This window comes from Barbus barbus (assembly GCF_936440315.1).
Source record: "Barbus barbus genome assembly, chromosome: 11".
Classification (NCBI taxonomy): domain Eukaryota; kingdom Metazoa; phylum Chordata; class Actinopteri; order Cypriniformes; family Cyprinidae; genus Barbus; species Barbus barbus.
The window spans coordinates 19,458,965-19,486,955 of record NC_136739.1 but is presented as its reverse complement, the minus strand read 5'-3'; the positions used below and the strand labels follow the sequence as shown (position 1 = coordinate 19,486,955).

The following is a 27,991-nucleotide window of genomic DNA, read 5'->3' as shown; positions in this document are numbered from 1 at the left end:
AAATACTGTGTGTGAATATTGTAACTCGCTTTAAATTAAGTAAGTGGAATAAGGAGGTAATGAAATAGAGGGAGAATCTGATTTAGCTTTAGCACAAGCGTGGCATGAATGGCGTTAAATAGAGTTTTGTTTCGTTCATGGTGAGTTCAGACACTGATACTTTCCTCTAACATGTGAGCTTTCCACCTTGACAGTCACAGGGACCTCCGCTATAAAAACACTAGACTTTCTTAGTAATACGTTACAATAAGTTGCATTAAATGAATACTTCTATTCAGCAATGGTGCATTAAATTGATCAAAAGCGACAGTGAAGACATTTATAATGTTACAAAAGATTTTTATTTCATAAATGCTGTTTTGAACGTTCTATTCAGTTAAAGGCATCAAAGAATCATGAAAAAATGCATCGAGAAGCACCAAATCAGCCTATTAGAATAATTTCTGAAAGATCATGTGGCGCTGAAGACTGGAGTAATGGCTGCTGAATATTCAGAAGAAATAACTTACATTTTAAAATATATTAAAACATTTCATTTAAACTGTAAGATGTCTCAATATTACAATATTTTTAGTCAGATAAATGCAGCTTTGCTGAACGCACATGCAGGAAACTTCTTTCAAAATGTTTCAAAATCTTACTGATGCCAATGAACAGATAAACATTACATCTGTTTAGCATTAAATCATTTGTAAGTTGCTTTGGATAAAAGTGTCTGCTAAATGGCAATGCAAATGTAAATGTAAATCATTTAAAACACTTTAAAATAATTGTTTATTATATTTATTTTAATAAACTAAAATCACTGAATAGGGTGATACAACATTAAATCCTCATTATAATAAAACTGTACTCACAATAACTGAAAAAAATGCATTGTCCAGAATATTTATTATTTATCTGAATTGAGGTAAAAATGTTAAACATAACAAGCAATTTGTCATAGAGCCAACAATATTCATAGTATGCATACATAGAATTTATTTGAGCATTTGCAAAATTGCACGAAAGAAAATCAGAACAAACACAGGCACATTGATGCCATGCAGTGACCTTCACCCTAATCATACAATTGAAACAAAGAGTTTCTTCTGGCCCCTTTTCACTCTTGAACAATGTAACTGGGCAAGTGCTGACTATATAGGGCTTAGTGACTGTTTGTTTGTGTGTGTGTGTGTGTAACTGGGGAACAGCCAGAGGCAGGGGGTTGAGCCAACACATATGGCAGAGCAACATAGTACAGATCTCAGGAGCAAATCTACAGATTTAGCGACAAGGTAAGACATAGCAACATACACACAAGAAGGGTAATTAATAAAAAGTAATTAATTTGGGTTAAAAAACGTGGTTTCTTTTAAAAAATAATATAAAACAAACTTTTAAAAATGATATACAATGATATAAAATATTGTATGTGTTAAATCCAATCTTAGATACCGATTATACTCTAATGAGATACATTTTGATAAAAAAAAAGAAAAAAGAGCGAGCTCAAAAACAGCTTTTTTGTGACTGCCACACATAAACAAGCTTTAAAACATGAGTGACAGCAGCTAAAAGGAGTGTGACAACAGCTGTCACATGACTGAAAGCCACAATCACTTCAGCTGATCTTAGGAAACTTTTACTGCAACACTAATTCTTTTTATTTATCTCATGTAGACTTTTTTGGACAATCCTTTTGTGAGGTGAGGTGACTTTCCTTTGTGAAAAGCTTTGGCTTTATTTTTGACTCCGAGCTCAAATTTGATCGCCAAATAAATGCTGTTGTTAAAAATAGTTGTTGTTTTTTTATCTTAGATATATAGCCAAGTTGAAGTCTATCCTCTCTTTCAGTGATTTGGAGAAGGTTGTTCATGCCTTTGTGTCTTCTCGTTTGGATTATTGCAACGCTTTGTATATCTGGGTGTGAGTCAGGCCTCCCTCTCTCACCTGCAGCTGGTTCGGAACTCAGCTGCTAGGCTTTTAACTGGTACCAAAAAAAGAGACCATATTACTCCTGTATTGATTTCACTACATTGGTTACTGATTCGATACAGAATCCAGTATAAAGTGCTGTTATATGTTTTCAAATCTATCCATGGTTTGGCACCAGAGTATGTTTCTTATTTAATTAGTCTACATCAACCTTTGAGATCTCGTCGCTCCAAGGATCAACTGTGTCTGACAGTTCCTCGATTGCGCTTGAAATGTAGAGGAGATAGAGCTTTTTCCGTGGAAGCTCCTAGACTATGGAATGAGCTTCCACTGTCCTTAAAAACATCTTCTACTCTAGGGTCATTTCAGAGGATGTTAAAAAACGCATTTATTTTCTGTAGCTTTTAATAATGTGTTGTAAATTGTATGTATTTGGGTTGTTGTATGTATTTTTTTTTTTCAGCACTTTTGTGCCCATTGTGGTTTTTGAAAGTGCTTTAGAAATAAAGTGAGTTGAGTTGAGTTGAATTGAGGTGATGTTTTCCTGTAGCTCAAATAGTAGAGCATGGCGCTAGCAACGCCAAGGTCATGGGTTCGATTCGCAGGGAAAGCAAGAGCTGATAAAATGTAAAAACTGTAACTTGAATGCAATGTAAGTCGCTTTGGATAAAAGCATCTGCTAAATGCATAAATGTATGTAAAATGTGATTATTTTGTTTATCATTATAAGAGTTCTTAAGATTTGATCATACATTTAGTGATTTAGTTAGAGCTTGTAATCCATGCCAAAATGTTTGTTGATAACTAGGGTTGTATATGTCAAGCTTTTATCTTTATATACTCTATAATCTTTCAAAAAAAGTCTTTATTTGCTTACCATCGCCATCTAGTGTTCATTTGTTCTGGAGGTCTGTGTTGTCTGACATATGACAACATATAGAAAAAAGATGAAGAATCATAAAAGAAAAATAACCAGACAAAAGAAAGAAGTGATCTAATGTTGTTACATATTTCTCTCTAGACTGTGAACGTCATACATATGCAGAACTGGACTGAAGATATGAACATATTGGGCTCTAGTGGGTAAGTAGGGTTGCCACCTTTTTATTGGTTATTTTGTGTTTCAAGAATAAGGTCCAAGGTTAAGAATTATGCTATTAGCTACTTAAATATAAAATGTTTTTCTCTATTTAACAACATTACCATAGTGAAAGACGACTTACTGACCACAGAGGATTGCGTAGCCTTCCTCGAACAGTTATGTTCACTATTTCTGATTTACTTAACTTATACTGCGTGAGGGGGGCTGTGATTGGATAATGACAGGTATCAGTGATCATTCTAAAGTGATCAGCACTGCTGCTGCTGTTGTATCAGTCAATGGTTAGATCAGCGTAGCAGTCAAAAAACAGGACAAGAGAAGTCACGTACGAGACAAATCAATTAGGCCCAAAATATGGGATGGTTGGCAACCCTATGGGTAAGGGACTAGCAGTTTGCTAACTCAACAACATAAGTGATATTATTGAGCATACATCTGCCGGAAATACCTAATCAAGATGCTGATGCAAAAACCAAAAGCTTTAAGTGGGGCAAACCAACTACAGGGAGATGGTTAGATAAGAAATACAAAAGCAAAATAGGCCATGTTTGAGAAAAAGAGTTATTGTTGCGCCATGCAGTTTAATTGAAACAGTCAGTGAGACCTGCTTTATTAGTTTTTGCAGCTGTATTGGTTGATAGTACTGTTGCTCATACAATAGCATCATTCTTTCTAATGACAATCTCTCTTTATTATGTGGAGGTTTTAATATATTGTGTCAGTATCTGATTCTAATATTATACGAGTACCTGTTTTTTGTCCTGGCTCACTGAGAGTTGGTGTAACAGATTCTAACAGCATCTGATGTTTGCTTGAATATGTTGTTTGCTGTTTGTTCATCACTCAGTATATTGACTGTTCTAAGTTAATTATCTGTCAGTCTGCTTTAATTATGTATTTACAAGTGAACTATTGGTTTGATATGATTGTAATTTTAATGGCAGGAGTTCATGCTCTAATATCTACTATGTTTGTGATGTGTAATAAAACACTGAAAGGTGTGATATTAAGTGCACTATGAAAAGGAGGTATATTTATAAATGTATAACTTAAGCTTTGAGTGTGAAAGGGCAAAATAGACTGAAACGGTTACTTTTTATATTATTAAAATGGTTGAGTAATGCATTTTTAGACAGGGTAAATTAAACACTCAATTTTTGTAAAATAGAAAAAAATACATTTTATCCATCTGTCAGAATTAGTTTGGACTATTCCATTTGAACAGCAGGTTCTTATTCTAAATAGACTATGCTGTTGGTATCTCATTAGCTAGACGGAGCAGGTGGTTACATCACATGTAGAGAGCTGTGAGTAAGGCTACATATTTGTGCACGTGCGCCTGAGATTTTTCTGTGGTCAGTGTGGCCAGTCAGCACATTTCCAGTCAATGCAAACACAATAAACATCAGGGCTCAGTACCAGGTCCCAACTTGCTAGGTCATGGCTCTCTTTTGCTGTTTTATGCTTATGTACACCAGAGCAAAACTGCATTGTGAGACAGGTGAGTAATTAATTCTAATGAATGTTATGTATTTGTTTTTGTTTTTGGTTCTTTCAGAGAACTGCAGTCCTTCAAAAACAGTACAGGATTAAGTCCATTGGTCATAGGTTTCTGATAACAGATCTGTTGTTCTGCTTTAATTTTTAGTGGTAATTCATGAAAATTTGATTGAAAAGTTAATAGACAAATTTATTTTTCTATCTAATATTAGTATGAAAATACATTTTAGTTTACTCTCTTTTGCACTATGTAATCATATAGTCTCAGTAAGGGAATAAAATGTCTTGTAAAAGCTAAGTACTGGCCCATAGTTAGAGTTCAAAAGTTAAGTTAATCCCAACCCACTTGTGTTTCCATCCTCATGTTAATCAGTGTTTTGTCTGCCAAAGTTAGTTGGCTAAAAGCACCAAAGCAGTCCACTGTTCTGTGACCTAAATTTGTCTAAAACTTCAGAAAAGGTAAAACAGGTCTCTTGTTTTTGATTTCAAAGTAGAGTTGTTACATATAATACTATGTAATTATAATATTTAACCTAAATTTGTAAAATCAGGTGCGTAAACCTTCATATTCTGATTCTGTTTGAGTGCAGGTAATTTGTTTAATGCTTTTGAGCACTTATCTGCAATATCATGTGAAAATGTTAAAATTTTTCTATAGCAAATTTTTAAATGCAGTTTTTAAATGCATTTTTTTTTTCATATTCGCTAATGTAAAAATGCCTTGCGAAATATCAAGAAGATATATTATATTGATTTATTTGTATTTTATATTCATTGACATTGAAAGTAAATAATCTAAATATTAATCTAATTGATGTTCATATTGGTGCAAGAATGCAAACTCAGTGATAAAATGATATTAATGCTGTTATAATGTCAGTTGCGTATATATTGATGATGCGTGTGTTGTTGTTTTTTTGTTTGTTTTTTTTGTTTTGTTTTTCTAGTGAGGAAGGAGTCTGTGTAGATATGACTATGGTCTGTTTGAATGATTTTGAGGAATATGCCAAGCAGCACCTGTCAAAGGCTACATGGGACTATTATGAGGCTGGAGCTGATGAATGTTCCACAAGAGATGACAACTTGCTGGCCTATAAACGGTACTATACTGCTGTTAAAGGGATAGTTCACTATAAATTTGTATTACCCTATACAATTTTATGGTCCATGCTTATGAGTAGTCTCTAACTAAACTAATCTCGTACAATAATGTCATCTCTTTCAGGATCCGCTTGAGGCCGCGGATTTTACGTGATGTGTCGATCAATGACACTCGGACCTCTGTGCTGGGAACGGAGATAAGCTTCCCTGTGGGAATTGCTCCCACAGCTTTCCACTGCCTTGCGTGGCATGAGGGAGAAGTGGCCACAGCTAGAGGTGAGAGTGTGATGAAGTGACTGGGTTTCATTACTTCTTGTGTTATGCAGCACTTTGGCCACTAGATGCAAACTTGTTTTAAGCTACTAGTTTTACTTTTTTGCATCGTATCTCTCCATTCTTCTTTCATTTCCCAGCCACTGAGGCAATGAACACCTGTTACATAGCCAGCACATACTCCACATGTTCAGTGGAGGAGATTGCTGCTGCGGCGCCCAACGGGTACCGTTGGTTCCAGCTGTACTTGTACCGGAACCGTAAGCTCTCGGAGCAGATTGTGCACAGGGTGGAGGCACTTGGCTACAAAGCTCTGGTGTTCACAGTGGATGTGCCCTACACTGGCAAACGCCGCAATGACATACGCAACCAGTTTAAGCTCCCACCTCACCTGAAGGTCAAGAACTTTGAGAGAATGTTCCAGGTAGGGCATTATTTATATTTTTAAAATGTATAATACAGTAAAGCAAGGGATTTTGGGCCACCAAGGAAATTTGAGAGAAAATAAAAAGATTATGGAAAATATTTTTAAGGCTGTCAAAGTTAATGCATTAACTTAAGAAATGTTAATATGTTTAATTCAAAAATTATTTATTTCTATGTAATATTTATTTATTCTTTATAGTATTGATTTCCACACTTTTTAAATGTGGAATACAGTAAAACGAGTTTTCAAAGTTGGGCAAAGAGGTCGCAAAGAAAATCTGAGAAAGAAGAAAAGTTCATAATTAATATCATATTTATTATAATATTTAAAAAAATGAACAGTAACACTTTATATTAAGGACCAATTCTCACTATTAACTAATTACTTATTAGCATGCATATTACTAGCATATTGGCTGTTTATTAGTACTTATAAAGCACATATTCTGCATGACCATACTCTACATCCCTAATCCTACCCAATACCTTAACTTAACAACTACCTTACTAACTATTAATAAGCAGCAAATTAGAAATTTATTAAGACAAAAGTTGTAGTTAATAGTTCGTTAATAGTGAGAATTGGTCCCCAAACTAAAGTGTGACCAAATTAACATTAAAATGTTGTTGGCCTATATATAAAACATCTCTTTAAGCTGCTTTATAAAAAATAGTTCTCATGAAAAGCACCTCACAAATAAATCTGAACTGAACTCAAAATATTTTCATATTTTAGTAATTTGTGAGCTAATTAAATTTGAGAAACATCATATTGTCTTTATAATATGACTTCATATAATGAATAAGAATTTGTAACTCTTACTTTATAACTGGGATTTTATATATGAAAATATCTCACAAGGGGGTCATCAAATTTTGAGAGGTTCGCATCATAAAATTTGAAATAAGCAGTAGATACGGAAGGCCGTGAAATAATAGAGAGAGGTAGTGGGAAATGTTGCACGCTGAATTTAAACTTACGCTGCTTGTATGAGAACTATGGCTTACCAAGCATACAGTATCTTGTTATGCAATGTCTGTTTGTATGAATCCCTCTTTGCTCCCTCTACAGGAGCAGGCAGGTTCCCAGGAGGACTATGGGGTCCCTGATAACACACTGGACCCGTCAATCAGCTGGAAGGATGTGTCCTGGCTCCAGTCTCTATCACGGCTGCCTATAATCATCAAGGGGATCCTTACTAAAGAGGATGCAGAGCTGGCCATAGAGCATGGCGTCCAAGGGATAATTGTGTCTAATCATGGGGGCCGGCAACTGGATGGAGGACCAGCAACAGTAAGGCAATCTTTCCATGTCTCGGTAGTTTAGACGTGATTCCCCGCCATTCAGTCAGTTACACCTTGACCTTACATGTCACACAGATAGATTGTCTGCCTGAGATAGTGGACGCAGTGCAGGGCCGGGTCGAGGTCTACATGGACGGAGGGATCCGCACGGGCAATGATGTGCTGAAGGCCATAGCCTTGGGAGCCAAATGTGTGTTTATTGGCAGACCAGCAATCTGGGGCCTTGCTTACAAGGTAACAGTGGAAAGCAGTGTTTCTAATGCTTGAAAAGCTATTTAAGCCTGTACTGAATTTTCCATTAACAAATTGTCAGATACTCGCGTGATATTTGGTCCAGATATGGTGTTCATATACAGTATGTTTTGATCAGGGGGAGGAAGGAGTCAAAGAGGTCTTACAGATTTTACACGATGAGTTACGTTTATCCATGGCGCTATCAGGTCAGTCTGCTATGTAAAATGTAATGTGCCATGTGTCGCACAACAAAAAATGGGTCATGTTTTGATGTCTAACAATTCTCTTCATTTCAAATCTCCTCTTATTCTGCTAGGTTGCCGAAATATTGCTGAGATCAACAGGAACCTCATTCAGTTCTCCAGACTTTGAACAGAAGAGGACTTTAAGTAATTTCTACTTTACCGCTGACAGCAGAGATCCACTTTATTCACTATTAATATTAAATATATTCAAGAAACTGTTGCTTTACTGTTACTGTTGCTTTAAGTCACATTTAGCAAAAATGACATATTTGCATATGTTCACAGTGTATGGACGGTTGTAATACAGTATTTGTATTTTGCACATTATGCACGGCACTGCAGAAATTCCACACTATTTTGCCTAAGAGTGAATTATTTTAGTACCTGATGAATCTCCAATCAGAAATTGTCCAATTGATTTGTATAGTGCTTTTTAAAATACAAATTGCTGCAAAGCAACTTTATTGTAGTAAAGAGAAAAACAGGAGCAAAGTTGTTCATTCAGGATTCAAATGTTTCGGTTCTCATAATTATGATTTCTATTTCAACTATAAAGCAGTTATGCAGAAGATAATCTAGTAATTGACCTATTTTTTGCTTTACATGCTCCACTATATGGCAGAAACCAATTAACGGAACTGAGTAAATGAGTAATGCCCAAAGACAATAAAGGTATCTTATGTAAATTAAATAATGTTCAGTTATTTATCAATTTATCATCCGTACTGAATGGATATTGAACATTAAAATATCCAGTGTGGCAATACTGAACAATACGAGGTTCTTGGAAGTAATGAAGGATGGTATGTGTTAAGTCAGTATTTATCTGACAATTAGTGCTATAATTTTTCTGTTGATTTCTTACTTTTTAAGAAGTAACTCGATTTTTCCCTCTAAAAATCTCATATTCAAGTGTGCATTGTTTTTTTCACTCTGTCTTTAACATAAAGATTGTTTGTTTTACAGGTACTGCAGTAAATAAACAGTAATCTGCTAAAGCAGCACAAAAAAATGCAGATTTGCTGTCAGGCTTCCTCTTTTCACACCGGCTTTGGGTTCACCTCATGTGTATCAAACACAACATCAGAGTGCAAATGCAGCTGAGGGAAGAGCAAAGGCTTGAACTGAGGCCTATTAAAAGTAACACGTCAAAAGGAGGAAGATAGAACATTTTGAAACAACATGTAAGGGTGTGTGTGTGTGTGTGTGTGTGTGTGAGAGAGAGAGAGAGAAGTGACACAGGAAGTCAATGAGGTTGTGGTAAACAGACTCTACATACCCATTTGTGTCGACTGAGTGTGATCACAGCGTGATGCTTTGTGCTAAAATGAGAAGACACTTCTGAAACACCCCGAGAAAGCACCACGTCTCGGTAAGCTTGTAAGCTCCTTTTATTTTATGTAGTCCATCTTTCCTGAATTTTACCCCACTCATAAACTTTACATTTGTGTGTCAGTGCTTTGAAGAGTATGGGAAATGTAGTACTGTTATTTAGTAGTAAGCAGTAGAAAAATATTCAGTAAGTTTAGTATTCAGCTGAAGTTTATCTGCCAGTTACTTTTGTGAACATAACTACAGAAAGACTCCCTCTTTCTATACACACACATATATAGAAAAGTCCGTGTCTGTCTGAACGGCATCTTTGTGTTCGTTGCACACAGATGGCAGCGCTAATTTCCCCTTTCAGACCTTGTTGTTGGTGAAAGTAACTTTACTTTGATCCAAATATTGTTCCTGCAGATCATGTGAAACACTTAGCCATTTGTTCTCTTTTTTGTTTTAATCAGAAATCCTATAGAGAGCAAATTTGCAAAGAAGTAGACACAAAAGACATGGGGTAAGTTCTGACAGTCTTCTGAAGTTATTGCATCATAGGCCTTTCTAGGCCAGTTTGGACAGTCATGTTGTATAATAAACTGAAATTTGTACTTTTGTAACCATTTTAATTTATTTCACAGATTTTCTTCATTGCTTCTTTGCAAAAATACAAATAAGAGCTCAAATAAATCTCAGAGCTTTAATTTAGTTTATTTAGGAGAAACGTGCTTTCGTGTTGAGGCTTAGTTGACAACTAAGATGTGTGATACAGTACACACATATCTTTTTTCTGTTAAAATACATATATTTACTAACATAAAATAATGCATTTAGTTAGCGAACTGATAGTATTTGACAAAAATGGTCAGCTAAATGCTTACTAACTATTACAGAATATTATTATAAATTAGAGGAAAGGTGGAATATAGGTCTTTCATGTGATTTGGCTGTCAAAGTTTTAAATAGGTCTTTATTTCAGCAACAGTGGTGATGAAGGAAAACTGCATCGCAGATTTTCCCGAATAGGAAGCAGATCGCAGAGAGAGCCGCCACGACCCCCTCCTCAAACAGACAAGCCTCCAACGGTGGCTCCTCCAAGACCAGCTGAGAGTGCTCCAAAACCTCCAGAACCTGCACCAAAACCAGTTGTAATCCCCCAAAAACCTCCAGTGGCTCAAAAGCCCACTGCCCCTCCAAAGCCACAAATACAAGTGTTCAACAGCACAGAGCATGGCGCTGCCATACTCAAGGTAAGAAAAAGACAAGGTGGAAATAAACAGCCTAAAACAGAAATACAGTGTACTTACAAAGCTTGAATGCTGATTTCACTGCAAATACTATATATCAATGGCAATTTTTACCATGTCCCAGGGGTTGGATTGTTTTCGTGGTGATGAGACTCTTTGCGATGTAACTCTGGTACCTGGTGACAGCAGTGAAACTTTCCCAGTCCACAGGGTCATCATGGCTTCAGCCAGTGACTACTTCAAGGCCATGTTCACAGGTGAGTCTTACTAAATCCAAGAGGAGGAGCTTTGCTGTCAAACCCTATTAATGTTTTTTTAGGAAGCCCCTGTGGTTTAATGTGTTACCTTTTTGTGATGTTCATACACTTGCTGTTGATCAGCTGTGAGATCTTGGGTGAGCCTGATCCTGCTATTTATCCATGTCTTGTGTTTTGTGATTATCACACAATAGGTTATTGGCTGATATCAAACTTTTTTTTGTAATTAATTGGTATCGGTTGATATAGGATATTTGATTGTGCGTATTCTGTTGCCTTATTTTTATCATTATACTTTTTTTTTTTTTTTTTATTGTTGCCTTAAATTTTTTTTTAAGTATTTTAAATTAAAAATTTAATTATTTAAAATTAATTAAAATATGCTTTTTTATAAACCATAATAATTTAATTGAACTTAAATGTAATTTAGCAAATCTCTGAACTAATATCCATTTTCTCACTGTACACTGTGCCTAAATTCATTTAAAACATTTAAAACAATTGATTTCAGTGTTTAGTGTTTTATTTTAAACTAGATGTAGTATTGTTTGTACACAAACTTTGATAATCGTTTGAGAAAGACAAGCCTGAAAGTTTAAAACAAGACGGATGGATGGAAATAGTTACCAACTTGAAAAGTATAGGCCAAAAGTTTTATATTTGTAATATTTGTTCTGCATTTCAGTTTATAATTAGCTTACCAACGAAAAGTATTTCCTCTTTGCAGTCTACTTCTCACTGATCCACACTGATCAAATTTTTTTCCCTCATTTCCCTCTCCTTTTTGGTTTGGCAGGTGGCATGAGAGAGCAGGAGCTGAAGGAGATTAAGCTCCATGGCGTGAGCACAGTCGGCCTGAAGAACATCATCGAGTTCATCTACACATCTCATGTGAGTCTGAGTCTCGGCACCCTTCAGGACACGCTAGAGGCGGCGAGCTTCCTCCAGGTGCTTCCCGTTCTCAGCTTCTGCAACCAACTACTCAGCAGTGAGGTATAAACCCTTAAGATGTGGTGTTTGTTCTTCTTTTGCGTGAATTATTCATCTGCGCATGACGTAATAAGCCACATTTTCTACATGGCAGATCACTATAGAAAACTGTGTGGAAGTTGAGCGCATTGCCAGGGATCTTCTTCTGGAAGATGTCCAAGAACACGTCCACACGTTTGTGTGCGAGAACTTCTCCGGGCTGATGCAGAGCAGCCGCCTCCTGCAGTTGTCCGAGGAGAGCATAACGTACGCCCTCTCCAGTGACTCTCTGAAGGGTTTCTCCGAAATGGAGCTGTACCGCATCGGTCGCTCCTGGCTGTCCCATAAATCCAGCGAGCGGCGTTCTGCGGCTTACTCTCTGATGCGCCACATCCGCTTCCCTCTGATGTGCCCTGCTGAGCTCCTCCAGATCTCTCAGGAGGACCAGACTGAAGAAGGAGCAGTGAGCAGAGGAATAGAAGAAGGGGAGCCGTTCATGCGATCAGACACGGCCTGTGTCAACCTACTCCTGGAGGCCAGCAACTATCAGATGCTTCCCTTCCTCCAGCCAGCACTGCAGACGGAGCGGACCCGGATTCGATCCGATTGCACTCACCTGGTGGTTCTGGGTGGTGTGATGAGGCAGCAGCTGGTGGTCAGCAAAGAGCTCAAGCTATATGATGAGGAAGACGGAGGCAGCTGGAGGTCGCTCCAACCTATGGAGGTGCCACGTTACCAGCACGGAGTGGCTCTTCTAGGGGGCTTCCTTTACATTGTGGGAGGTCAGAGCACTTACGACACCAAGGGTAAGACAGCTGTGGACAGCGCGTACAGGTATGATCCTCGCTTTGACCGCTGGTTGCAGGTGGCCTCTCTGAATGAGAAGAGGACGTTCTTCCATCTGAGCGCTCTTAAGGGGAAGCTGTATGCTGTTGGAGGGAGAAATGCCACTGGGGAGATTGGTAAGAACATGTTTTACCAATTACTTTGTACAAAATGTTCTGTCCTGTCTTAAAGTACTGTGGAAAAACAGAAAACTGTCTGTTGTTCAGATTCGGTGGAGTGCTACAACTTGAACAAGAATGAGTGGACTTTTGTTGCACCAATGAGTGAACCTCACTATGGACACGCTGGCACAGTACATGGAGGTCTGATGTATGTGTCAGGTGAGTATCCATCTTGATGTGAGATCAATGTGAAAAGGACATGCATATTATATGTAGTTGTGCATTAATGCGGTAACATCTGTCCTACATAATGAGAGGAGAATTTGTATACTAATTAAATGTGGCTCACAAAGCATGTGGCCTTAATCCACCACAGTTCTCTGCATGAGTCTAATGAATGCACTGCACAAGAATTCTTTTATTACTCTTAAAAAAAGAAGAAGAAAACTATTTTTGGAGGTCTCTTAGCAACTTATCTCTTATCTCTTAGCAACTTACCTAATGGCGAAGTTCCCAGAACTAGAATCAAAAGTAACATGAAACAGATAACCAGGAAAGAGAGCTGCTTCAAGCTGAACTGGGTCACTCATCTGAGGTTAGATCACAGCCTAAAAAGGGTACGGCAGGCTTGTTGTGAAACCATGAGAATGTCCGTGCTTGAAGAATCACAAAGTAGTCAATAAATTTAACTGAAAATTATGAAATTCAAATGGGCAAAAAAATTATTTGGGGTAATGAGAAGAAAAAAAATCATACAGGCACTTTGGGGTCATTTCCACCATGGTTTTTCAAAAGGTAGTGCACTTATTTACCAAAGATATGAGAGTGTCAGTAAAGATCATGCTTGAGAAATATGAGACGTGATCGTATTTTTGTTTTTATTTTGCATTATTTTGTATTTTTTCAAATGATGCAAAAAGTGTGAAAATGTTATAATAATATATTATACATTTCATTGCAGTAAATAAAATTATATTACACATAAATTATACATTTAATTATTTTTTTATATAAATGCTAACTATGAAATTACACTTTTCCAGACTGCCAACAGTCAGTCTTTTTACCCCCAAAAAGTTAAAGTTATCATTAAAACTATAGTATAGGGACCAATTCTCACTATTAACTAGTTGCTTATTAGCATGACTATTATTAAAATGTTGGCTGTTTATTAGTACTTATAAAGCACATATTCTGCATGACCATATTCTACATTCCTAATCCTACCCAATACCTAAACTTAACAACTACCTTACAATTAATAAGCATCAAATTAGGAGTTTATTGGGGCAAAAGTCACAGTTAATGGTTTGTTAATAGCGAGAACTGGACCTTAAAATAAAGTGTGACCAAATGATCATTTTCACCACAGATGCTATTAAACACAAAACATCATGTGGTGGAAATTGTGGTGGGACTTTTTTCAGACTTCTCTTGCGATTTATATATTATTGGTTGATTGTTGAGTTCTGTGTAAGTTTTGGCCTCACAGTATAAGACTAAGTTAAAGGTCCTATACTTCAGCTTCGTAATCACGTTCTTTCTGCTTATATGTTTGTTTTCGCAAGAATAAGCTTGCTCTAAAAGTTGCATTCACTCTTTATACCATCAGGCGGTATCACAAGAGATGCTTTCCAGAAAGAGCTGCTGTGTTACAACCCCGATAGAGACGTGTGGAGCAGACGAGCAGATATGATGGAGCTTCGTGGTCTTCACTGCATGTGTACCGTGGGCGACCGCCTCTACGTCATGGGTGGAAACCACTTCCGGGGGACAAATGACTATGATGATGTGCTAAGCTGTGAATTCTACAGCCCTGCAACTGACCAGTGGACAGTGGTGGCTCCGATGCCCTGGGGTCAGAGCGATGTGGGGGTGGCCGTCTTTAAGGACCGCATCTATGTGGTGGGTGGTTATTCCTGGAACAGCAGGTGCATGGTGGATATCGTGCAGTGTTATGACCCTGAGAAGGATGAGTGGGAGAAGGTCTTCAGTGTCCTGGAGCCTCTTGGAGGCATACGGGCCTGCACTATGACAGTTCATTGCCCAAAAAGTTCAACAGATGAGGCTGAAATACAAGAGTGTCCTTTTTTAACATCCAAAAGCTGAACAGATGGTTTATTATTGCTATTGGCCTTTAAATGTGACATACTGAAATTAGCTTCACATTGCCAGTGATGTGTATTGCAAAAAAAAGTTGAATGATTTGATTACTGTACATGCCACTTTATTAATATCTAAGCTGGGGTAAGGGAAAATAATTTTCTTGAAAAAAAAAAAGCAGCTAGTGCACCATTATTTGTTTAAATGTGCATGACTGTGTTTAAATGCTGTTCTCTTTCAATGCCTGATGGCCACAGTGCTTAATTTAGCGTCTCTAAATTATTCTCTTTTATGTGTAACTTGCTTAAGTGACTTTTATATGCTTTGCAGAAAATAATCTTTTTTAATTTGTGTTTGGTATCTTTTATATACATTTACCTTAACATAAAATGTCTACTGATTGCATTCAAGCAAAAATAAATAAATAACTAATATTAATTAATATTGCATTTCTTTATTTCTTTCTTTACTTTTCAAATAAGGGCTAGATAATATACTGTACACATAGGATCATGTGACACAGAAAACATTTTTAATTTTGTATTTAACAGTATTACTGTTTGCACTGAAATGTCTTCATGGGCTTTTTTTATTCCTTTATTATTCAGATAGGACAGTTGCGAGAGGACAGGAAAGCATTGGGTAGAGAGAGGGGGGCGGGACCGGCATAGGACCTCAAAACGGGAAGCGAAACTTGGGTCGCCATGAGCGCAGTTGCGCTGTAGGCGATGAAAAGATTTATTTTTTGCATTTTAGCCTTTTATTATGATAGGACAGATCAGAGCTGACAGGAAGCGAAGTGGGAGAGAGATAAAGGTGGGACCGGGAAAGGCCCTCAAGTTGGGATTCGAACTCGGGGCACCCATATGTTGCCGTGTTACCCACAAGGCTATTGGTGCCGAAGTTTCATTATAATTTTGATCACATAAATGCAGATTTGGTGAGCATAAGGTACTTCTTTCAAAAACATTTAAAAAATCTTACTGACCCCAAACTTTTAAACAGTAATACATTATCACCACTGACTAAACAAAATTCTAATTAATTAAGATGTTATCAATATATTGTTCATGGTTGTGTAAACAGAACAGAATGTGTCGTACAACCTTGAGTGGTTCATGTTTTGGCTAAGTCATTAGTCAGATTATCAGAAAACAAAGAACAACAAACCAAGGTCTTTAGACACCCAGATTAAATGTAAAAGACTATTACACTAAAGACTGCCTTAAGAATGTCCCCGGATTTTAACTATGCTCATATCCACATAAAGACAATCTGTGCTGCTAAGAGAAGTGGAAAAGTCAGCATGATCAAATACCTGATAAAAAGCTTTGATGTTGACGTTTAAGACAGTTTGTGTAAAACATGGTATATAATCTAGTAATATTTCAGTAAAATGGTAGTTTTTGGAAAAAAAATTATAATATAATAAATTATTATAATAAAATTAATCATTAATTATATTAAATGTATTTAAATAATAATACAAATACTTATTTATTTTACTTATTTTATTTTATTTTGCACAAAATACAAATAAAAATATGCCAAATATGCTAAAAATTAAATTAGAACAAAAAAATTAAATGGTTACTATACCCCTACAATCTTCTTATGTCTCTTTCACATTGTCTATTTGATAATATGTAATGTCATTGGATTAATAAAACCTATTCAGTTGATTTCATGTCAGAAGTGGCTTCTTTTTGTAAAAAAAAGGAATCCTAAAAATAAGCAGACTGCCGACTAACACCTTGACACTCCCATACCCAGCCCATGGCATTGAGGCTGTCCTTGGCAATAAGGCTTAAAAATGCACCACCCTCAAAGTCCGCTCCACCATCTCTAAAGGCTCATCACATCACTGTGGTTTCCAGACTCTGCCTTCTGGAACGGTTTCATCAAAGTGGCATAACACAAAGTGTTACCCAGGAGTGAAGTATAGTGCTGGTGGCCATGACTCTGTCAGGAGATGTGTGTGTTGTGACAGGTGCCTGCGGGTTTCTGGGAGAAAAGCTGGTCAGGCTGTTGCTGGAAGAGGAGAAGCTTGCTGAGATCCGACTGCTGGATAGAAACATCCGATCTGAGCTAATACAGTCTCTTGATGGTAAGTGATACTTCCCTTACAGCATTTCTCATCTTGTATTTCTCCTATTTGCGGGATTCTGTTGGTCACCTTTTGTATTCTTCATCTTCCTGTTTTGCACTTGAAATCAGCATTTGCTTGTGAATATTAAGATTAGAGGCAGTATAAACTGTTCAGATGCCATTATCATTTCTGATTTTTTTTAACTTTCTCAATTCTTTGTAAGCAGCGTATTGAGGCTGTTGTCAATATATTTCTCTGTTTGTGTCCTCAGATTGCAAGGGAGAGACTAAAGTGAGTGTTTTTGAGGGGGATATCAGGGACTGTGAGCTACTAAGAAGAGCCTGTAAAGGAGCAACACTTATTTTCCACACTGCATCCCTCATCGATGTCATTGGAGCAGTTGAATACAGTGAATTATATGGAGTTAATGTCAAAGGTGAGAGTTCTGGGCTGGTAATTAGCACATGGTAACAAGACTCAATCAAAATATTGAATCTCTTGAAACTTATGGAATCCTGTAATGCAATTATTTTAATTTGAATTATTTTAGTTATTTTTTAACGGACAGTGTAATTAAAAAAAAAAATAAAAACGTTGTGGAGCTTGGAGTCTAATAGGTTGAGAACTACTGATTTAAATGACACCTGTATTAGCACATCAAATAAAACCATCAAAAATTCAACTTTGATCAAAATATGCCAACACTACACAATATAGTAATCAGAGACAATGAAATGTTGTTTGTTTTTCCATAACAGGAACACAGCTGCTGCTCGAGACCTGCATCCAAGAAAACGTGGCCTCCTTCATTTACACTAGCAGCATTGAGGTGGCTGGTCCCAATCCCCGCGGTGATCCAATCATTAATGGCAATGAGGACACCCCTTACTCCTCCTGTCTTAAGTTTAGCTACAGCAAAACCAAGCAGGAGGCTGAACAGATTTGCCTTCAGGCCAATGGAGAGCTGCTCCGTAATGGAGGTCAGCTGGCAACCTGTGCATTGAGGCCCATGTACATCTATGGACCAGGCTGCCGATTTACTTTAGGCCACATGAGGGATGGAATCCGCAATGGAAATGTGCTGCTGAGAACATCACGACGTGAGGCAAAAGTGAACCCTGTATATGTGGGAAACGCAGCCCTGGCACATATACAAGCAGGTCGGGCTCTCAAAGATTCCCAGAAAAGGGCCATGATGGGTGGAAACTTCTACTACATCTCAGACGACACACCGCCTGTTAGCTACTCGGACTTTAACTATGCTGTTCTTTCACCATTAGGCTTTGGGATGCAAGAGAGGCCCATTCTGCCCTTGCCACTTCTGTATCTTCTGTCGTTCCTCATGGAATTACTGCACGTTGTGCTCAGACCCTTCCTGAAGTTCACTCCTCCCTTAAACAGGCAGCTACTGACCATGTTAAACACACCCTTTAGTTTCTCATATCAAAAGGCCCACAGGGATTTTGGATATAGCCCTCGCTATGACTGGGAAGAGGCACGTAAATGCACTAGCGACTGGTTAGCATCAGTCTTACCCACAGAGAGATAATAAATTAACTCGAAATGAATGAGCATTATGTTTAAAAATATTGTGCTACCTGTATTTCTAAGCAGTCATGTTCTGCCTGATATTTTATAGTAAACTTTTATCTAATTAGATCCATGGTAGTAGAAAACATTTGTTGTCTAATGTTTAGTGAATAATGCTTGTTTTATTGTTAAAAAATGATTGAATATTGTTTACACATCTCACAAATAGAAATAAATATCCATTTAAAATGAAGAAACAATTTTGTCTCTTTTAAGAAAATATATACTTAAAAATTTCTAAAAAGACATTTATTTAGTATTGAGGTATGAATAACATTCTGTAAGCACAAGCAGCATTTGTTCTGTGTAGAGTACTAATTTTGCATCACAATATTACAGTTTATTATATATTATATATTATTATATATTATATGATTTAAAATCCTCACACTTTCTCATCAGCACTTACTCGTTAAAAAGCTTTCCTTAATAGGTTTGCGCATTCTTCCAATTGATTCCTGTTCAGAGCGAACCAAACTATTACTGTATCAATTTTCAACTGATTTTACTGTATATTTTTTAAGAAAAGTAAAGAAAATCACTCCACAAATCAATACATTCTAATAATTTACCATTTCATACACACATAAAAATCTTTATTTTATAGGTTTGCTCGTTCTTTCAGTTGATTCCTGTTCACACTCACCCTAACTATTACTATATGAATTTTCTAATATTTTTACTATATGGTTTTGGAGAAAATTAATGGCAAATTCACTGCAAGCATCTAAGTGCATTGATGCACTTGAACTATTACCCACTTTTACATCATGTCCCATTTTCAAACCCTCATAAAAATGTTTCATTTATAGGTTTGCTCATTATTTCAATTGATTCCTGTTTACAGTGATCATGACTATTACTGTATTAATTTTCAAGTCTTTTTACTGTATGGTTTTGGAGAAAAATAATGGCAAATTCAGTCCAGAAATCAAAGTGCATTGATGCACTTGAACTATTACCCATTTTCAAACACACATAAAAATCCTTCCTTTATAGGTTTGCTCATTCTTTCAATTGATTCCTGTTCACAGTGATCCTTCCCATTACTTTATTCATTTTGAAATCATTGTAGTCTACAGTTTTGGCGAAAATTAAAGGCAAATTCACTCCAGAAATCAAAGTGCATTCTAGCGTTTGGACCATTTCCCATTTTCAAACACTCATAAAAATATTTTCTTTATTGGTTTGCTCATTCTTTGAAATGATTCCTGTTCACAGTGACCCTGACTCTTTCTATATTAATTTTCATGTCATTTTACTGTATAGTTTCTGGTAAAATTAAAGGCAAATTCACTCCAAAATAGTTTTTGGAGTGCATTCTTGCATTTTCAAACACATTTTTCATTTTTAAAGGCATTATTATGCAAACGTACCATGCTTATTAACATGTACGTAACCCTCGTTCCCTATCTGTCGGTCACTACGAGTTATGTCGTGACGACATTAGGGGTTTACTTATTCTCACGTAGCCAGACCTTCAGACTGACAGCTGAAGGTCTGGAATCCATATCAGCTTTCATTGACCAAGGCCAGCCCATGAGGCCGTTTGACTGACATGTCAAACAACCAATCACAGTTCGTTTCGTTCAGCGTTACGTTTTGGGGCGTGGAAATGTCGCCACAATAACAGTAAAACTCTCTGATGTATTTTAAAGATTCTATGCCGCAAACTTTAAATATTTCACATACTTTTGAAAATTCAGTGTTTAGTGGATCCTGATAAGCGCTCGTCGTCAGTTGTAAATACGATGGCTTTCTTCTTTCGTGAGGGGGTTTGGCGTCACGGCATCTTTGTTTCCAGGCGGAACGTTAAACAACGTGACACACACGTCTCCTGGAACGAACAATATTTCTTTTCTGTGTAACATCTGCTTATGATCCTTGATGGTCGTTGGGACTTTATGTCTTAAGAGACCCCTTTTACCCTTTTGACATTTGCATATAATTCACAGACCTGGCCCCACATTCGACCTTTATATGGGTGCTAAGTTGTCAATGGTTGTCCCCCCCATTGTCAAAAAAGATGCTAAACAGCTTGACTATCTTTTCTCTCCATTGGACTTCAAACACTTTCCAGAGAAGTAAATGACCCTCGATACCAGACAGCAACTGCATGGCTGACCAGTGGACTACCTCCACGATTACAACACACATAACACTATGCATAGATACATTTCTTTTAATTAGACCATAATTAATCAGTTACAAAGGTATCTGGTATATGCATGTGTTGTTTGTATGTTTCCTTTTTATATTAGCTTAGTGACCACTCGTTATTTGTATTAGTAAGCTCTAAACCCTCATATTCAGGTGTATGAATGTATCTCTGGTTTAATATCTTTTAGATGTCTCTTTCTTGATATCAAAATGATCTGCTCTTTATTTCTCAAACAAAGATGTACACTATGTGATCATGAAATGCATCATACTATTTTTACTGTACTGTGGGAAGAATTACACCGATTGAGCAGAACAGTCATAAAACATGCAAATGAGGTGTCAAGTGGGACAAAGAAACACTTTCCCGCTGAAACTATGTGCCTTGTTATAGGTCAAACTAACCAAAATGGGTGTTACAGGGAAACCAAATAAAACATCTCCCCCACCCAAAAGTGAAAGAGACGTCTTATCTTTACTTTCGGTGCCCTGGAGACACATTTCACCTTGCAAATCTCACGACTCTCCCTTTTCCAGTAACTTTGTCGATTCACTTCGGACCAATCAACCCATGGCTGGAATGACAAAGCTTTCACTCCTAAAGGAATTCATCAGGAATCTATGCATTACACATGCAGTAGGACACTTTACTCAGCATCAACAAACCAGTGCAAGTAACCGCTTGTTAACTATTTATATGTGCTTCTAGTCTTCGTGCCCTCTTAATTAAGGTGATGTGATTCTCTGATGATTCTAACAGGTTGTGTTTAAGTGATAGGTAAATCCTGCCATCACTCTCTTGCGCGCGAGTGCTCCCTCTCTCTCTCTCTCTCCATGCCTTCCTTGTATTGGCATCTATGTTTAATGTGTGTATGTTTGTGCCTAGTTCGATGTTGCATGTTGCCCTGTAGTGTATACATATGGATGTTAATAAACATCCATATGTATTCACGCTTGGTTGTCTGTGTCTGCTGCTCACAGAATGAGGTCACTTTAACGTTCCAGTATTGTTACGAGCAATGTACTAGTAAGGAAATTATTCTTTGTGGCCAGAGAAATTATTTTCCTTAGAGTCAATAGACGATTAAAACTGTCTGTACTTCGGATTAATAAATCATTTTATTGTACTATTAATGCTACAGTTAATTCCTGAAGATGAATATATAATTGATAACAACCCCTTATGATTGATTATGTTCATCTGAAAATGCAAGAATGCACTCCAAAAACAATTTTGGAGCGAGTTTGCCTTTAATTTTACCAGAAACTATACAGTAAAATGGCATGAAAATTAATATAGAATGAATCAGGGTCCCTGTGAACATTAATCAATTGAAAGAATCAGCAAACCTATAAATGAAACATTTTTATGAGGGTTTGAAAATGGGACATGATGTAAAAGTGCTTATGCACTTAGATGCTTGCAGTGAATTTGCCATTAATTATCTCCAAAACTATACAGTAAAAATATTAGAAAATGAATACAGTGATAGTCAGGATCACTGTGAATGGGAATCAATTGAAAGAATGAGCAAACCTATGAAGGAAATATTTTTATGAGTGTATGAAAATGGGACATGGTGTTTCTCTCTCACTGATTGGACTGTTTTTGAAAATGCTGCCACCGAGCTCACAGAGACTGCAACATCTTATATCAGTTTCTGTGAGGATATGTGCATTCCTAACAGGACTCATCTAATCTACAACAATGACAAACCATGGTTCAAAACTCAGACAGCTCTGTCAGGCCAAAGAAGATGCTTACAGAAAGGGGGATAAAGTCTTGTATAAACAGACCAAATACACGTTGGATAAGGAGATCAGAGTGGCAAAGAGGAATTATTCTCACAAGCTAAGGAACAAATTCTCTTCCAGTGATCCTGCTTCAGTTTGGAAAGGTATGAAAGACATCACCAGTTACAAGACACCATCCCCCAGCACTCTGGAGAATCAACAACTGGCAGAGGACTTGAACAAGTTTTATTGTCGTTTTGAAAAATCACCCCACACCCGCCCTGAACACCTCTCCACACAAACATTAACACCTCCAGCAACCCTACTCTCCCCCACACCTATAATTCAAATCAGCAAAGAAGATGTGTGCCAGGTCTTCAGAAAGAACAAAAGAAGGAAAGCACCAGGCCCAGACGGTGTGTCACCAGCCTGCCTAAAAACCTGTGCCGACCAGCTGGCCCCCATCTTCACACAGATCTTCAACAGATCACTGGAGCTGTGTGAAGTCCCCTCATGCTTCAAACGCTGAGCAAACAGGTCTGTGGATGATGCAGTCAACATGGGACTGCACTTCATCCTGAAGCATCTGGACAGACCAGGGACTTATGTGAGGATCCTGTTTGTGGACTTCAGCTCCGCTTTTAACACCATCATTACGGAAACCCTTCAGAATAAACTAACCCAGCTCTCCGTCCCCACCTCCGTCTGCCAGTGGATCAACATCTTCCTGACAGACAGACAGACAGCAGTTAGTAAAGCTTGGTAAATTCACATCCAGCACTCGCACCATCAGCACTGGAGCTCCTCAGGGCTGCGTACTCTCCCCACTGCTCTTCTCCCTCTACACCAACGACTGCACCTCTAAAGACCCCTCTGTCAAGCTCCTGAAGTTTGCAGACGACACCACACTGATCGGACTCATCCAGGAAGGTGACGAGTCTGCTTACAGACAGGAGGTTAAGGAGCTGGCTGTCTGGTGCAGTCTTAACAACCTGGAGCTTAACACGCTCAAAACTGTGGAGATGATCATGGACTTCAGGAGAAACCCCCCTGCTCTCCCCCCACTCACCATCATGAACAGCACTGTGACTGCAGTGGAGTCATTCAGATTCCTGGGCACCACAATTTATCAGGACCTGAAGTGGGATATTCACATAGACTCCATTGTCAGTAGGGCTGGGTATCGAGTTCGATACTTTTTAGGCACCGACCGAATTGCCTCGATACCACCGAGTATCGAAAAACGTCTTGTCGTTCGGTACCAAATTTCGATACCTAAGGGGTTAATCTCATTAACGTCAGTGAGCCAATAAGCCTGCAGCACTAGGTGTGTTTGACTAGAAGTGACGCGGTGCTGATTGATCAGTGTTTGACATCCGCGAGAGCAATTCGAAAGCGTATGGAGCAGTCTGCTCTCTATATCACGCAGTTTCGCTTACTTGACACAGACTGAAGCTCGCGTGACATTTCAGCGTCTGCCGTCTCACTAAATGAGGACATAAACACATGAACAACAGCTCCAGAACTGCTCTGAGAGTCACTTCATGAGCATTTTACCATTTGATTTGAGTAAAACTTGCGTCATATCATATACACACAGAACTGTAAAGGTATTCCCGGAAACCCGTCAAAATTAGAGTTGTGACGTTCGCGAACGAACCGATTCTTTTGAACGGCTCATAAACATGAACGATGGGAGCCGAATCGCGGCTGGGGGGGGAGCCGTTCTTTCTGTCGTTCTTTTTTTCCTATGCGTGTTTCACACAGATGCACACAAATTAGCTCCTCCGCGAGACAGAACAGTTATAGGGGGAGGGGCGCACCCAGCGCAGGGGTGCTACTGCCTAACAGCATGATGATAGTTGTGCACGCATCCTTCACGTGAGTACTCCAGTGCCTCTGTCATTGGGTAGGAGCGGAGCCATGACTTGTGCACGCTGCCGTCACATGTGGTAATAATCAATATTTCAGAATAATTCAAACTCAGATATTGGTGTGTGATATCTGAGTTTTAATTATTTGACTACAAATCTCACCTCATCATTCCTCCCAGTGATTATTTCCAGGATAAACTAAGATGCCCCCAAGCTGGCTTCTTAAAACTGACTAAATATTTAAAAAGAGCCAAAAGAGCCGTTCTTTTGAACGGCTCTTTGAAAGGAACGGATCTCCAAGATCCGGACCCCCTCAAAGAGCCATAAATCCCATCACTAGTCAAAATAAAAGTTTATATTAACTTGGAAGACACTGCGGCAGAAATACATTAATATTCTTCAGCAGAGTGTACATACTGATACTACTAGGCTACTATTAAAATTATTAAAACTCTTATTTTTTAATTAATGATCACACAACATTTCTTCCATGTTTTAATTTTAATAGTAATTTTGTTTGCCAAAATAAATAAAGTTTTATTTTCAATAATTTAAAAGAAAAATTAAATTAATGTTTTATGAAAACCAGATACAGAACAGAGTTTCTGAGGAAAAAAAAAACATTTCACAAGGCTTAAGAATAAAGTAGTTTTTATGCATTCAAATAATTAGACATACTACAACATAAAATTTAATAACAATAAAACATATTGAGAAAGAAAATAAAACATCCACTTATGAAAGTGGATAAAGATTTTAAATTTCTAAATTTCTAAGTCTTTAACAACCTAGAATAAATGAATAGAAATGATGATTCTGTCTGAGCTATGCGTTTTAAAACGAGCACGCACTAGTGTAAACTGAAAACTATTTGAGCTTTATTAAAATTATTTGTACTGATTTATTGTGTTGGCTATATTTTGTTCCTTTGTGCAGTGGCTCAGGAGATGAGTCTTTGAGTCTGTATACATGTCAACAAGCTGAAAAAATAAAACGTCTCGGTTACGTATGTAACCCTCGTTCCCTGAAGAAGGGTATGGAGACGTCACGTCGGTGACCGACGAATTGGGATCTCGCTTAGAGAGACCAATCCCCTACGAGAGTATCTAAACAAGCCAATGGATATTGGCATGCGATTATTGCATCCAGCTGCCGCTAATCACAGCGTGAGTATAAGTAGGCAGCGGGTGCAGCGCATATTCAGGTCTTCGCTGAGGTGCCGAGCCGGTGACCCGGCCGCTCAGCGGTGGTACAGCAGCCATGGCGACGGAATGTGACGTCTCCGTTCCCTTCTTCAGGGAACGAGGGTTACATACGTAACCGAGACGTTCCCTATCAGTCGGTCACTCCGAGTCATGTCGGTGACCGACGAATTGGGATCCCTATCAAAGGGCCACGGGCACTGCCCCTTCCAGTGTCCTGTGGAAGCCTCCTGAGCCCCTATTTTTTGGCGCAGGTCAGGGCTACCACAGAAGACCAACTACTGTTGCCATGGCACTACCCACTCAGTAAGACTGGATAACACTGGGAAAACGTACCCGTTCCAGTTGGAACAGGACGCTATGGAAGCTCGCCCTTCCCGCAGGAGGTTCGGAGCAATTACGCATATGATCAACCTTAGGCGCATATGGAGAATTAGAGGAAATTGTACCTCATGGAGATTGGCAGAAGACCTGCCGGGGAAACACGGGCTCTCAGGCTATACCGTGGACTATACACATATGGGATCCAAAAGGCCTTTCATATGGAACACAGCCCTCTACCGGTTCTCACGGATTCAACGAGTGAGGGCCTAGCGTCAGATGCTCCGCCACATCTGACTACCGAGGGGACGGAGGAACTCGACAGGGTCTACAGTACGGACTCTCTGGAGCAATTTTAGCAAGCCGACCCGAAAACAGAGCCTCTCAGTGCTTCTACCCGTTTGAGGTGAGAACACAGGAGGAAACCGGCTATAGAACCTAGCGAACGTGTTAGGGGTCGCCCAGCCCGCAGCTCTACAATATCTGCCAGCGAGGCGCCACGAGCCAACGCCCAGGAGGATGCAACAGCTCTAGTAGAGTGAGCTCTCAACCTGAACGGGCAGGGCACACCCTGTACCTGATAAGCCAGGGTGATGGCATCCACTATCCAGTGGGCCATCCTCTGCTTGGAGACGGCCTTCCCCTTCTGCCGGCCTCCGTGACAAACAAAGAGCTGGTCTGAGGTCCTGAAGCTTTGTGTCCTGTCAACGTAGCATCTCAAGGCCCGGATGGGACAAAGCAAAGCAAGGCTGGGTCTGCCTCCTCCGAGGGCAGCGCTTGCAGGCTCACCACCTGGTCCCTGAAGGGAGTAGTGGGAACCTTGGGCACATAGCCAGGCCGGGGCCTCAGGATTACCTGGGAGTCAGCCGGCCCAAACTCTAGGCACGAATCGTCGACCGAAAATGCGTGCAGGTCCCCTACCCTCTTGATGGAGGCCAATGCAAGCAGGAGCAGAGTCTTCATTGAAAGAAACTGCAGCTCAACTGACTGCAAAGGCTCGAATGGGGCCTGCTGTAGTGCTTCGAGCACTAGAGACAGGTCCCAAGAGGGTATAGAGGCGTGCTGTCTGGCTGACCGAATCCAACTCCATACCGAGAAAAGAGAACCTCTGCGTCGAGGAGAGTTTGCTCTTTTCCCAGTTGACCTGAAGGCCCAACTGGCTGAGGTGTGACACCAAATCCCTGTGTTCGCACAACTGGTCCTGAGACTGAGCCAGTATGGGCCAGTCGTTGAGGTAGTTGAAAATGCGAACGCCCTGTTCTCTCATGGGAACAAGGGCTGCCTCCGCAACTTTTGTGAAGACACGGGGTAACAGGGACAGCCCGAAGGGAAGGACCTTGTACTGATATGCCCGTCCTTCGACGCAAACCGCAGGAATGGCCTGTGGCGCGGAAGGAATCGACACATGGAAGTACACGTCCTTCAGGTCGACCGCTGCAAACCAATCTCGGGGACGGATGCACCCAAAGATGCGTTTCTGCGTGAGCGTCTTGAACGAAAGCCTGTGAAGGGCCCAGTTCCAGACACGCAGATCCAAGATTGGTCGTAACCCACCGCTTTCTTGGGTACAATGAAGTAAGGGTTGCAAGCCCTGTCTTCATATCGGCTGGAGGGACCGGCTCCATCGCGTCCTCCGCCAGTAGGACAGCGATCTCTCCACATGAGACATGAGCATCAGCTGCCTTCACTGCTGTGAGGTCGATGCCCCTGAACTTGGGAGGAAACTGAGCCGCATAGCCGAGTCAGATGGTCCACTGCAGCAAGCAAGACGGGCTGGGTAGACGCAGGCACCCAAACACCGTACAAGCGGACCAGCGGGACCACCGGCGTACCCGCTGTGGGGCAGCGAGGTGGAACACAGGAACACGGCCCGTGGCGGACCAAGGGGTCCGAGTGTGCGGTGCGCGCTTACCTGGTTCCAAGGTTTGGCAGAGGGTGCGTGAGTAGGGCCTTTGATGACGCTCTCGAACCGCCCACTGCTGCCAGCTGGCGAAGAGGAGGATGAGCGCGGTCCGGAGTTGGTCCGTCCGTGACTCTCCATGCCCTCTTGGGACCCAGAGGCAGAGACAACCGCTTCT

General features: G+C 39.4%; 3 protein-coding genes across 6 annotated transcripts; all 3 read left to right on the top strand.

Moving 5' to 3' along the window:
- The first annotated feature begins 1,164 nt into the window (after positions 1-1,164).
- On the top strand, positions 1,165-9,108 carry LOC306876597 (2-Hydroxyacid oxidase 2-like). Its single transcript, XM_079427895.1, has 9 exons — positions 1,165-1,277; positions 2,939-3,000; positions 5,467-5,619; positions 5,745-5,896; positions 6,034-6,317; positions 7,392-7,613; positions 7,700-7,858; positions 7,995-8,064; positions 8,175-9,108. Exons 2-9 carry the CDS (start codon positions 2,957-2,959, stop codon positions 8,228-8,230), a joined length of 1,140 nt encoding a protein of 379 aa, XP_079284021.1. The 5' UTR covers positions 1,165-1,277; positions 2,939-2,956; the 3' UTR covers positions 8,231-9,108.
- Positions 9,109-9,341: 233 nt separating this feature from the next.
- Positions 9,342-15,384, top strand: LOC306876617 (kelch-like protein 9). 4 transcript variants are annotated; one of them, XM_079427928.1, is made up of 8 exons: positions 9,342-9,483; positions 9,891-9,940; positions 10,406-10,670; positions 10,792-10,924; positions 11,721-11,917; positions 12,009-12,855; positions 12,946-13,059; positions 14,453-15,384. In XM_079427928.1, exons 2-8 carry the CDS (start codon positions 9,936-9,938, stop codon positions 14,947-14,949), a joined length of 2,058 nt encoding a protein of 685 aa, XP_079284054.1. In that variant the 5' UTR covers positions 9,342-9,483; positions 9,891-9,935; the 3' UTR covers positions 14,950-15,384. The 4 variants fall into 4 exon arrangements, with proteins under 4 accessions (XP_079284054.1, XP_079284051.1, XP_079284053.1 ...); XM_079427925.1 differs by having other exon boundaries at positions 9,346-9,475; positions 10,400-10,670; XM_079427927.1 differs by having other exon boundaries at positions 9,366-9,475.
- Positions 15,385-16,778: 1,394 nt separating this feature from the next.
- Positions 16,779-18,807, top strand: LOC306877019 (3 beta-hydroxysteroid dehydrogenase/Delta 5-->4-isomerase-like). The gene is made up of 3 exons (XM_079428534.1): positions 16,779-17,050; positions 17,304-17,468; positions 17,791-18,807. The coding sequence occupies exons 1-3, from the start codon at positions 16,900-16,902 to the stop codon at positions 18,579-18,581; spliced, it is 1,107 nt and encodes a 368-aa protein (XP_079284660.1). The 5' UTR covers positions 16,779-16,899; the 3' UTR covers positions 18,582-18,807.
- The last annotated feature ends 9,184 nt before the right edge of the window (positions 18,808-27,991 follow it).

Bases quoted from the DNA above. Each gene is read 5' to 3' on its own strand.
- LOC306876597 (XM_079427895.1), top strand. From the start codon at position 2,957: ATGCAGAACTGGACTGAAGATATGAACATATTGGGCTCTAGTGG. The intron at 7,859-7,994 runs GTAACAGTGGAA...TGTTTTGATCAG, and splicing joins TCTGGGGCCTTGCTTACAAG to GGGGAGGAAGGAGTCAAAGA. The intron at 8,065-8,174 runs GTCAGTCTGCTA...TTATTCTGCTAG, and splicing joins TTTATCCATGGCGCTATCAG to GTTGCCGAAATATTGCTGAG.
- LOC306876617 (XM_079427925.1), top strand. The intron at 10,671-10,791 runs GTAAGAAAAAGA...ACCATGTCCCAG, and splicing joins ATGGCGCTGCCATACTCAAG to GGGTTGGATTGTTTTCGTGG. The intron at 12,856-12,945 runs GTAAGAACATGT...TCTGTTGTTCAG, and splicing joins AAATGCCACTGGGGAGATTG to ATTCGGTGGAGTGCTACAAC.
- LOC306877019 (XM_079428534.1), top strand. From the start codon at position 16,900: ATGACTCTGTCAGGAGATGTGTGTGTTGTGACAGGTGCCTGCGGGTTT. The intron at 17,051-17,303 runs GTAAGTGATACT...TTGTGTCCTCAG, and splicing joins GCTAATACAGTCTCTTGATG to ATTGCAAGGGAGAGACTAAA. The intron at 17,469-17,790 runs GTGAGAGTTCTG...TTTCCATAACAG, and splicing joins ATATGGAGTTAATGTCAAAG to GAACACAGCTGCTGCTCGAG.